This window comes from Homalodisca vitripennis, chromosome 8 (genome assembly GCF_021130785.1).
Source record: "Homalodisca vitripennis isolate AUS2020 chromosome 8, UT_GWSS_2.1, whole genome shotgun sequence".
Taxonomy (NCBI): domain Eukaryota; kingdom Metazoa; phylum Arthropoda; class Insecta; order Hemiptera; family Cicadellidae; genus Homalodisca; species Homalodisca vitripennis.
In genome coordinates this window covers 14056672-14069223 of record NC_060214.1, presented here as the reverse complement: position 1 = coordinate 14069223, position 12552 = coordinate 14056672, and the positions used below count along the sequence as shown (strand labels likewise).

Here is a 12552-nt window from a genome sequence, read left to right as displayed (position 1 = left end):
TTTGTCCTACGCGAGCCAGAATGTTCTACAGGCAGCTCTGACCCTCAACGAACACTGCTCTTTGGTTTAATTAAACTATCATTTCCAAAATGTTTATTTGGAGTTTCACAATAACAGAAGCTGTTAGTGTTTTACAGGGGATGACCAGCCTTACCTGTTATTTGGGACTGATCAAGAGATCGGTCTGCACATTCTACCTCCAGACGGCAACCCCTACAAGTCTTTAGCGTACAGGATGAGTCCTGCACGGGTGAGATAGTGCGTGTTTGATCATGCTACTTTGTATCATTAGGGGTGCATCATGGTTCTGTCCAGTAATGTCAAAATAGAAATAAAGAGGTTAGGAAAAAACTAGCCTATAGCAAATTGCAATTTTTGTGAATACTGTCCATATTGGTTACCACCCAAGGTCTTTTGTTGTTGTTTTGAACTGAGTTGAAACATTGCTAACACAAGGACAATTGTTAAAGTAGATTGAATGCTAGTCGTAACTTCTGACGCAATAGTCTAAGATCTAAGTGTCCACGGGTAGACTTTAATAAGCGGCCTACACTCGTTATTCGATTGCTATTATTGAATGGTTCGATTATTTTTATCCGAAGGAATAATTCGATATTACAATTTATTAATTTAACTTAGCATATGATTTCAAATTATTAGTTATAGTAATTTTAATGCCAACAATAAACAACAACTAGTAACTAATATTTTTAGACTTTGGAAATGGCGATGAACATGAGGAAAATATGTGAGGTATTTCTCACAAGTGACGGGATTTGTTTAAGTGGCGTCAACATGAGGGTTTGGCTGCTGGTAACCCATGGGGAGAATCCTTTTCTCCATTGTACGAAAGCGGTTACTCATTGATTCAAGCTGGGCAAGTTATAAATATTGTGAGGTTTCTTTGATATCTAAATCTACACTATAGTTGGTTTTGTTTTTTTTTTTGTAATGTTATTGATCAGTTTGTGTTTTTAAAATTTCAATGTACGAGATTCTTCTTGTTACGGTAATTTATTACAACTCTTATTGTGTACGATTGTTACATATCGAAGTTGGATAATATATCGAATTCTTCGATAATAGTCGATAGTCTCCCCGTGTTCACATTAACTAGGTCAGATTAAACTACATAACAGGCTGAGTATTTATTGTTAGTGCTGGAGAATAATTCCAGGGATGCACAATAAAACATTAATTTTTGTTATAGTCTACTTATTTATGTAAGAAAATCTGAATTTTATCTTTACATAACGTTTAACGATCATGTTGTCTTATCCTTTTGGAAAGACAGAAATGTGGTTTGATAAAAAAGATGAGATGTTGAGTTTAGCTACAGTTCATCTTCTTCTTAGAGCAGCGTCTGAAGTCTGACGCTGTCTCAGGCTTGTCTCCTGGAATCAGTGATGGTTCAGAGTTCAGGCAGTGCGGATCGCTCAGCTCTTATCTCTCTCTGTGTCCCTTTGCAGGGTTTTAAGTTCGCGATACTGGAGTTGTGTGTGCGTTAACTATCGTAGTTAGTGGATCACTTGGTGGAGTTTTAATTTCGCAATTTGTCTATATTTTTATTAATTTGTTTGTTTATTTGTTAATTATGTCGAGTTGTGGCGTTTGTGTGAAGGCCGTCACCGGTAAACACCTAAAGTTGTTGTGTGCTGACTGTGGGCGTTTGTTTCATGGAAACTGTGTTAACATGAGCAAAGTGGATATCGAGACTCTCACTAATGAGGACATCGCCTGGAGGTGCAACCCATGTGCTGCAATCCGACGTCGCAGTATGAGACTGGAAGTACAGGCTGAGCAAGGTAAACTGTCACTTGAAGATGTCATGCAGGCAATTCAATGAAATAAAATCTGACCAGAAAGTAATAATTGCTGACTTCAATAAATCACATGAGAGCCTTGACACCAAGCTCGCCGAAACTGCTGCTATTTTGAGGAGCCAGGTGGATGAAATGAAGAAGTATAGGGAAGGGATGGAGAAGTTGGAGGCGGAGAATAAAGCGTTGAGGAATGAGATTTGCTGCTTTGGAGACCCGCGTAGAGGAACAAGAGATGTACTCCAGGAGGAAAACTGCATCGAGATCCAGGGCATCCCTGAGGAGCCTACAGAGACTGTCGACGACGTGGTTGACATCGTGGTTAAAGTTGGGAAAGCGGTTAACATGGACATCAACGCCACGATGATCGACGCTTGTCACCGTCTGGGGAAGAAGAATGATGCGGCTCGCAGAGGACCCCCCGTGGCATCATTGTGAAAGTTTGTCCGTCGGCTTGAACAAGGAGGAACTCCAGAAGAGGAAGCATCAGAAGAGGGATCTCTCAACGCGGCATCTTGGAATGGCTATGGACTCCACAATCTACCTCAACGAGTCACTGACACCTTCAAGGAGGAGGTTGTATGCGCTCGCTCGTCAGGCGAAAAAGGACAAAGGGTACAAGTATGTGTGGCACCGGGGAGGAAAAGTTTTTCCTAAGAAAAGAGGACAATGCACCTGTCATACAAGTATGTAACCAGGCTGACCTTGAAAGGCTCTAGTACTATTCTTGTATTGTAAGTATGTATTTAATTATTGATTCCATAACTTTAATTTGCTGTGTAATTGATGAAATTAATTATGAATTTTTTTGTGACATGTATTGTAATATTTTAGTTTAATTTTTCTCTAAAGGCAGTCCAAAATTATATTACTAATAAAAAAATTGAACTTAATTAAATGATACTAGTTTTGGAAGAGATAAATTGTTTCGATAGAACTTTTATGGTTATTCATCAAAATATTCGCAGCATGAGGCATAACTTTGATAGCCTGCTAGTACACCTATCTTCTTATAAAAAGACGACCCGATTTTATATTCCTTTCCGAGATATGGATTAATAAAGATTCCGAAGCGAATCTGTACCAAATTAATGGCTATTACGCTATTTTTAAAATGTAATAATAAATATAGAGCTGGTGGAGTCGCTGTCTATGTTCATGACTCGTTTGTTAAAAGTGTAAATTTTATTTCAACTACTAATTATTTTCAAACAGCAGATGTTTTTATCGTTCTCCGTTAAAATTGATTCATATGAATGGTTTTTTATGGCTATGTACAGGTTGCAACATTATTCTATTCCTGCGTTTTTATCTGAGCTACAAACATTTTTAGAAAATGAACTAAAATTAAAAAAGAAGTGCTTGTATAATTGGTGACATGAACATTAATTTACTAATCAATAGTAGTGCAGTAGACGATTAAGAAATGTTGATGGCTAGTCATGGATTTGAGTCGATGATCAATGAGCCTACAAGAATTGCAGAGCGTTCTGAAGACATGCATTGATCATGTTTATGTTAAACTTGCCTGCAAAGACAAGACAATGATCAGTGCTGCGGTAGAGCATGCTCACATAACCGACCACTCGCTGACAGCCGTGTGGGGGTGGGTTGAGGGGGGGCGCCCCTCCTCACCCGGTCCTCGAACAGCTGATAGCACAAGTAAACAATACCGCATCAACTATAAATATCTTAACGATGTTCTCGACCAAACTGACTGGGCACAAGTGTATGGAACGGAAAACGCGTCTGATGCTTTTGATAAGTTTTATGATTTGTTGCAAGTTGCGATTAGTGCAAGTAAAGCTGAAATTGAACTAAGAAATAAATGTGTTAAGTTGAAACCTTGGATCAACGATGGAATCTGTAAGCGTATCATATTTAGAAATAAACTGTTTTAAGAGATTTAAAAAGCACAGAAACCAACAAGGTGACAGGTTTAATATTTTTTTTCATTCGCTTTCGAAATAAACTGAACAAAGACATAAAAGATCTAAAAAATGCTTATTATAAAAATCTGTTTGAAAAAAGCAAAGGTAACCCAAAACAAACTTGGAATATTTTAAATGAAATAACTGGTCAAAAAAGTAAACAAATGGATTATTCATTGGAAATAGGACAAAATGAAATTACTAGAGATCCTAAAATAATAGCTGATAAATTCAACAACTATTTCCTAACGGTTGTTGATAGCTTAGCCGACAGTATTGAAGAACCGACAAATTGTGAATTTTTGCCTTTATGCCGGGTCATTCCCTAAGAATTACGAAATGCGTTCTATGTTTCTGGAACCTGTACTCTTACAGGACCCTGCAAGACGCTGTCAACTCATTAAAGAATGGCAAGTCTCCCGGATTAGACGGAATTAGTTTCAACTTTAATTAAACACACATTTCCTAAAATTTGTTATGTTCTTTTATTTATAGTAAAATTTAAGTTTTCAAACAGGAGTTTTTCCGGAAAAATTGAAGTCAGCAGTTGTTATTCCGATTCACAAGAAAGGCCCCTCAACAATTTGTAGCAACTTCCGCCCTATCTCTTTGGTTTCTACCATATCTAAGGTCTTAGAGAAAATTATGAAGCGAAAAATTGATTAATTTCCTCACTTTGACGGAGTTTTTTAGTCGCAATCAGTATGGGTTCAGAGAGGGCGGTGAGCACCGAAACTACACTTTTAAATTTCATTGGATTGATATCTGAGGGACTTGACCAAAACAAACATGTTAGTGGGCTGTTTTTGGACATAAAAAAAGCCTTTGACACTGTTGATCACGGAATATTATTGGGAAAAATGTTTGACTGTGGGATAAGGGGAGTTGTTTTAAATTGGTTTCAAGATTATTTAAAATCTAGAAGACAGTGTGTAAAAATTAATGGAGTTTTCAGTGCAATGGATGAAATTAAGTGTGGTGCACCTCAAGGATCAGTTTTAGGCCCTACTCTTTTCTTAATTTACATCAATGATCTTTGTAATGCTAGTCTTCAGGGTAGTATAAACTTGTTTTGCTGACGACACTGCTTTGTGTTATTCCAGCTCCAGCTGGGGTGATATAGAGCTTGCTATGAATGTTTGATCTCAAAGCGCTAAAGTGGTGGTTTTGTAAAAACAGAATGGTTCTTAGCCCTGAGAAGACAAGTTATATTAATTTTAGTTTAAGAGGTCAAGTGCCTTTTGACGCCGGTGCAATTATTTTATAAATGTTTTAATTGTCTTTTGCAATAATTCTATTTGCAATTTATCTTGTAAAACCGGTTGCAGAAGCAAGTGAAGTTAAATATCTAGGCGTAGTGTTAGACAGAGAATTAAACTGGAATAACCACATATTAGTATTGAAATCTAAATTAAAAAAAAATTATTTACGAGTTTTTTATTTTCTGAGGGAATTTTTGTGACAAAGAGATATTACGTCTTTTTTATTTTTCATTGGTAAACAGTCGGTTAGACTATGGTATTTCGTGTTGGGGAGGCACTTACAAGACAAAGCTACAGCCTATTTTGAAACTTTCAAAAACATTTTATTAGAATTATGGTAAACAAACCTAAAACTGAAACCTCATTCCCTCTATTTGTCAGCCTTAATATTTTACCTCTAAGATTTTGTTTGTGTACAAAACTTTAAAGTTGTTCTACGATAAGAGTGGAAACCTACCGGATGTTGACATTAATGAGTATAGGTTTAAACTTCGCAATGCAAATAACTTTAGAACACCTAAACCACAAAAAACATTTTTTACTAAAACTTACTTTTTTTAGCCCCAAGATATTTAACAAAATTCCTAATGAAATAAAATTTAAAAAAGTCAAAATTCTGTTTTTTGAAGACATTAAAACAATGGTTGTTTTCTTTCTGCGACATTGAGGTTTTAATTGAGGTTCAGGAATAAATGAATTAAATTTTCATTAATTTTCCAAGCATGGTCCACAAAATTTACCCTGAAATAGATTCCAGTAGCATGTATTATCTTACACATGATTACAAAATTTCAATAAAATAGCTTATAGGGACTTTTTTTCTTTTTAAATTTAAAAGTCTGAACTTTTTATTTTTTTTTAGTTTTTAATAATATAATTACACGGTTGTCCTCTAAACAGGCTTGCCTTGGAGGCCTAAATTTTTCTCCAGGATTTAAAAATATTGTTTTTTTATGTACATATTAAAAATGTTATTAGTTTTTCTTCCTCTAGTTGTGTATTTTGTTAGCTTTAATCTGATGTATACTTTTAATTTAACATTCATATTGTAGTTGCTGTAATGTACATAGTAGTTTAAGACTTAACAATTTGGACAAAGGTTTTTTTTTAGTTTGTATAATTTGATATTTTTTTTCTTCATTAAGGTCAGACCTGGGAGAGTTTTTGTTTTGTTTTGTTTTTTTTTTTCACGCTCTGTAAACTAACTGTATGTATTTATGTTATCCTGAGAAAATAAATTTATTCTTATTCTTATTCTAATCTGGAGTCCTATCAGGCTGAAGAGTAATAAAATCGACAGGCAAAAATCGAACTCCTTGCTTCGTTTTGACATCAGTCACCTAACAGTACACCATCAAGTGTAATCTAACTGAAGAGATTTTCTCATGCAGATGCACATTTGCATGCACTACGATGTTTAGTCGGACTTCAGATTCTGCACTTAAGAGGAAGGTGAATTGAAGCACATTTAATCAACCATTCCCACCATAACTGCATTATGTGAAAAAGATAGTTGCACATTTTATGCCACCATTCTAAATAAATTGAATTTATTTTCTGTAACTAATGTTTTTTACTGGTGTCTATGATACATATACTAAATTTATAGCTATTAAACTTAACCCGGTAACGATATTTTTAGTTGATAGATTGAATGCTTGCTGCAAAGATGGTGTTAATTAATTAAATTGGGTGTCATTTATTTTTAAATAGAAACAAAAGTGACATATTTAATAAAAAAGGTTTTGTTTAAGAATGCATAATTTGTGTTTCAGATAATTTGTTGCAGAATGCATTCACACGGGAAATACATGTTTACAATATCAGAGAACTGTAGCGTTATAAATATGTGGAAAATCAATACTACGTAAGTAATTGTGTTGTTTTTTTATTACTCTTTAATTTTTTTTCTTCGTGAAACGCATTGCAAAATGAATACTTTCACGTTATTCAAGTTTATTATAATACAAACAAATAATAAATAGGACAGCCTAACAAACTATTTGTTTAAAATTTATTATTGATGATGAACGATTTGAATAGGATAACAGATTTTTTAGACATTTGCTTCCCCGTTAATGTTTTAAAAGTAGAAGCACCCACTACGTTTAGAGGATTGAAATCTATCCTTCTAATCAGGTGTCAAAGGATCTTAGGACAGTTAAGCAAACACAAAATATTTTAAATACTTTCAATTAAATGGCAAGAACTTAATGAACGCAAAGGTTATCAACTAATAAAGGCATACGTAAAAAACTCAAAGGATGTACCTGAGGGTCCAGATGATTGGAAGGATTACGAACCATTTCATTACACAGAATAACACAAAATAATAACTTAAAATCCACCAGTGATTGTGAAAGAGTGTGAAAAAAGTATATGGGGCTTCCTGGGTAGCGTGGCAAGTCATTTTAAACAAAGAGGGGGACAGGATGGCGATGGTTAGGAAGGAAAGGGATAAAAGGCAGCTGCCTTTGGCCTTAAACTTTTAATTATTTACATATGTGATATTGTGTGTTTGAATTCTATTGGCTAAGGTTTCTTTAAATGTCACAATTTTGTTTAGGTTTCTTATTTAATTCTTTTGATATGCTAATTTATTGTGAAGCCTCAATTAGATTACATTTGAAAAATTCTCGCAGTGTGTGCATCTCACTTCATTTGATGATTTTCAGACCAACAGTGTTGAACAATTTTATACTTATCTAACCGCAAATGTCGAGATATTGGGGTGCAAGGGTGCTGCTGAGAGCCTCTGTTTGAGATGGCCAGGCTCCCTAAGTCTTAAAGACAGTTGTTGGCCTAAACATAAGGGCGTGCCACCCCTACCCGCTTGGACTAGAGAGGGTGGTACAGAGCCCTGGCCTCTTCTTCTTCCAAGGCGATAAGACTGTGATATTGTGGGTACCCACTATCTCTACTCATGAAATCTCGACAGGAGATGGCCCTTACGCCTAATCCTGCCCATCCGAAACGTCCTGTCTATCCGGAAGCAAACGCAAAGTTCCCTTTAGGGCTAAGTGAACTGGAGGCTTCACAACTTATTGATCTTAGAGAATAAAACAAATCATTCTGTCTCTGATTTGAAAGAGTACTTCAGCCACTTGTGAATTCTACTTAAAACTGCTGTAAACAATAATGTTATGATTACGTATGTATACTGTTTTTCAAGTGAGTTTTTGTTCAGAATATTGGGAAGTAATTTATGTTTCAATCAACCTACACTACAATTTCCGGAGTACAAACAGAATTTTAAGTTAAACATATGAAACATGAACTAAACTGCCTATATAATATTTTTGCTGTCAGACAGCAGCAACAAATCTACTCCAATTATACTGTAATGTTGACAGAGCCGTGGATGAGTTCTACGCCCAAGGAGGAGTTGGCCTAGATCCGTTCTTGTCACTGTTGGAGGGAGGGAAGGGAGGCAGTCAAGTAAAGGATCTTCGAGAGTTTCTTCCTCTTCGGGCAGTTCATACATCAGGGAGAGCGACCTAACACTGTGCGGACTCTCTCCAAATCCCTTCAAGTTTGTGAGATGATTAACATTTTCCAAGCCCTCGGCTTCTTCCCAACCAAATACCAGGTGATATGCGATATTCGGTTTGTTTAGATCTGACTGGATCAGGTAACGATCAAATCTTCAAAGAGATGAGATGTAACTCTTATTAACAGCTTAATCCAGCTATACGTAATCCACTATAAGTTTATAGCTTGAAATACAGTATATCACAAACTTATCAAAATCTTATCTTATAATACATCTTTATCTTTGTTTATAAAGTAAGATAAGTTGTTTTGTAGTTGTAATGCTATCTGCATAGAAGACTAATAACATCTCATTTCTTAAAATACCATTATTCAGCTCGATTTTTATTAATTCCTCTCAAGTACCAATCTTTATGAGCAAAGAAAATGTTTTTCTGGTGTTGTGATGTATGACGATAATTACTCAATTTTAACTTTTTATGCTCAGGTAAATAAACAACAGACTGTTATACTTAATTTTGTATAAGAACTGTATTAAAAGTATGTAACTGACTACTAAAATAATTGATGTTTCATTCTCATCCCCTTATCAATATTTTATAATGTGATGTCTATTTGTATAATAATTCAAATAATCTGTATTGTACCAAAACATGTTAAGTGTATGATTTTTTAGTCTGCCTTGCCTGATAAACAAATCAAGAATACGATTGAATCAAACCAATATCACCTAAAAAAATTTATTTTATCCTGAGTTATGAAGAAGAGTAACTTTTATGGAAACTCCAGAATTGTCTTTTGCTACTAGAAAGAGAAAACGTACTCAAATCAGCTAAAATCCCTCTTTTTATAAATTATTTTTCACAATTTTCTTGGGGACTTGGGTCCCTGGTTCTCAACTAAATTCCTCGATACAATACTGTGCCCTCAAGACCAAAGGGTTTGCGCTTTTTGATGGACCCAGTCTGGCACTGAATTTGTACATACTCCCATAATCATAGGGTGGATTTCAAGTTACAGAATTTGATATCCTCATATCTCATGACAACCACATTTTTACAATGTGACTTTGCCTGTCGGAGATGAAAATTAATTTTTCTTTATGGTCTGTACAGATTGACAACATACTGTACGAAGTGTTGGGCGCAGACGTGAGCAGGAAGCACCAATCTGAAACAAAGATCAAGTATGAGGACTTTGTGAAAGTCTACTTGAACCACCGTCCATGTCGGGAACTCACTGTAACAGATTTGCATCAAGCTTTCCTGGACTTCTACGAAGGTGCTTACTTCACCGACCGCGACCTTAGCCAGCGCAGACTTGATGTTGATCCTGTCTTCAATACAGAATCTCTGGTCGAAAAGCTTGTAACTACAGGTGATCATAATAGTTTTACCACTAAGTTACACGTCAATTTTTGTTTAAAGTTTGTTTTTTACAAAGGAAAGATTGTGAAGGAAACTTGATTTCCGGACGTTTTTACACTCTCTTTTTTGCTGCAATCTTGTTTTTACCGTAACAATCGCCATTTTATTTAGTATTGGTTCAGTCTAGATGAAGTTCCCAAAACCATCATGTGACTTTGCACTGGTTTATTATAAATTTAGTCCACTTTTCAGAATTGGCAAAAAAACGACCTGACTTCGACTGATGATTGACTGATAGGTTGGTCTGCCAATTTATTGTATGAAGCATCGATTAATTTCCTTTTGAGAAGATTCCTGATGTATTATCCCCAATTCCAAATAATAAATAAGGCTCACTCCCATTTCCTCCTCTTTTGTCGCCATCTTGTTTCTGCCATGACGATCGGAATTTACTATTAACCTTTGGTTAGTTCCATGTGGTCGGACGGTGGGTGGAGACCTATCGTGACCTGTATTCTGTAGTTCAGTTTTAATAATTATTAGTGTTGTGTTTTCTTTTTATTAAGTGCATGTTGTAAAGTTAGTGTGCATGGAGTTGAAACACAACATGGTGGTTGTGATTACTTACTTCAGCGTATCACAATTCACTCTGGTATGATTTGTTTATTTTAACATTAGCTTGCATTTAAGTGTTAGGTTAGTTATTTACCTGAGGAGAGGTCAGATTGCACTGATTTTTTTGTATCACTGAACGATGGTAAATGTCCGTTAAGATCCCGTTCCCTTCACAATACATCATATTCCTCACGGGTACATGCTGTAGATTCAAGAAAAACTTAACGAAAGAGTTTTTTGTTTGGTTGGAATTGGCTCGTTTAATACTTGTAGATAGAAAAACTTATGAGTTAAATAATTTGCAAGTGGTACAGTGCATTATTGTAATGTGTGTGCTGAAAACATTAATATAACATGTTAAAGCAGGGCAGAACCTTAAAACGGGTAACCACACAGATCTACGGCACCAGACTTTGACACTGAGATGGTGGGTCAGATTCTACCTATAGGAGGACGCTCTTATCTACTCTACGTCTCCTTCTGTACCAAATCTTTATCTGCTAGTTATTTCTACACCTTTCTGTAGCTGCTATTTGCAGAAATTTTACATAAAATACTACTACAAAAGAGAAACATGAATGTTCTAGGAATGAACCACAAAATTGTTTTCCAAGGTGGTATTTTGCTCATTAACTAGACCCCTCATCTCTAACCGGTCTACAGTACGCTCTACCACTACTGCCAATCTCCTTAGGTCTTCTACAGGGTCCCCTCATGTTTTATGTTCCCTTCATATTTCCCTTTACCATTTTTCCTTCCACTCTTCTAATCGCGACAGAAACAATGTGTGTGCGAAAATAGTTTGTGAAATAGGCACAAATATACTCGACTTTATGGACATTCTTAAACTGAGAGAACATTGTACTATTAATAGCTTTTCATAATGTTTGCCTGATAAGTCTAGTTTTAACAACTGTACTTTTGAACTATTTCTTCTGGCACACAAACAGTTTAAACTGTTCGTCACATTACTTTTGTATGATAACATCTTACAAGGTCATTCCATATTTACACTTCGAAATAAATTAATAATTCCTGTATATATTTTTAATATAACTTAATTAGATATTAAGAACGGATTAAAAATATGTGATAGTCTTTATATTGTCTTTCTCGTTCGATGTTTTCAGAAAATGTTTTATTGCTAAATATTCTAAATTCTAAACACGAAAAAAATACTAAATTAATGGGACAATTGAAATATTAAGCCATTAAAACTTGGAATAATAAAGCTAAAATATTATATCCCAAACCACTAAGTTTTCTAAACTGATGTCTAAATATTTTACAATGCTGTGTATGCCTGTTTATGTTATATGCAATATGTCGTATGCCCAGGTGAAGAAACCACCTTCCAAGAAGCTGTACACTTCCCTGAGCACCTTGATGGGAAAGTAAGCTGGAGATACGACATGAAGATTATTATTCAGTTCCCCCCAATGCCCTTTATGCCTAAGGTATTTTAATTTCTTGGACCTTAACACATAAATGGTATTTCTTTTATAATGACGACTTTTGTTGTAAAAACTGTTTTCACACATTATTTTATAAGGCAGTTCAGACGTTCAGTAGATAATAATAAAAAAATCAGACGAATTTCGTGCTTGTAACCCAAAATTCGGACCATATTTAATAATAATTTGCAGAATCGTGACACAGTATTCGAAAAACCATAATGATACATTTTGTATAACATATACTCATATATTATAATCTTAAAGAAAATTATAAATTATTGATATGAAGAACTCAATCTGTTGCACATCGCAATTGGCTATTTGAAATTAATGTAATATACGCAACACTCTGTCCATATGACCCTCCTGGCCCCTTGAAGTTATTATTTTTTAACCCTAGAGATCACTAGAGTTTGGAACTGTGCCAAAAAACTTTAAGTTCTTAACCCAAGCGCAAGTTTATAGGCAGAAGAAGGATGTTGGAGGGTGTGTATAAACGAAATTGTTTCTAATCCAAAAGACCTGATCTGCGCACCATTCAGGTGCAATGATTATTTGTTTTTCTACCGCAGTTCGGTTTTTAATTTAATTTCATATATTTTATTTCT

At 35.1% G+C, this 12552-nt stretch overlaps 1 protein-coding gene across 1 annotated transcript in view; it reads left to right on the top strand.

The window, feature by feature from the left end:
* The window catches only part of LOC124368026 (cilia- and flagella-associated protein 251-like), a 32965-nt gene extending 24451 nt beyond the window's left edge, over nt 1-8514 (top strand). The window contains exons 16-18 of the mRNA XM_046825297.1: nt 128-250; nt 6789-6880; nt 8367-8514. Of these exons, the coding sequence (XP_046681253.1) occupies nt 128-250; nt 6789-6880; nt 8367-8514 (363 nt within the window). The remainder of the gene's footprint in view (nt 1-127; nt 251-6788; nt 6881-8366) is intronic.
* The last annotated feature ends 4038 nt before the right edge of the window (nt 8515-12552 follow it).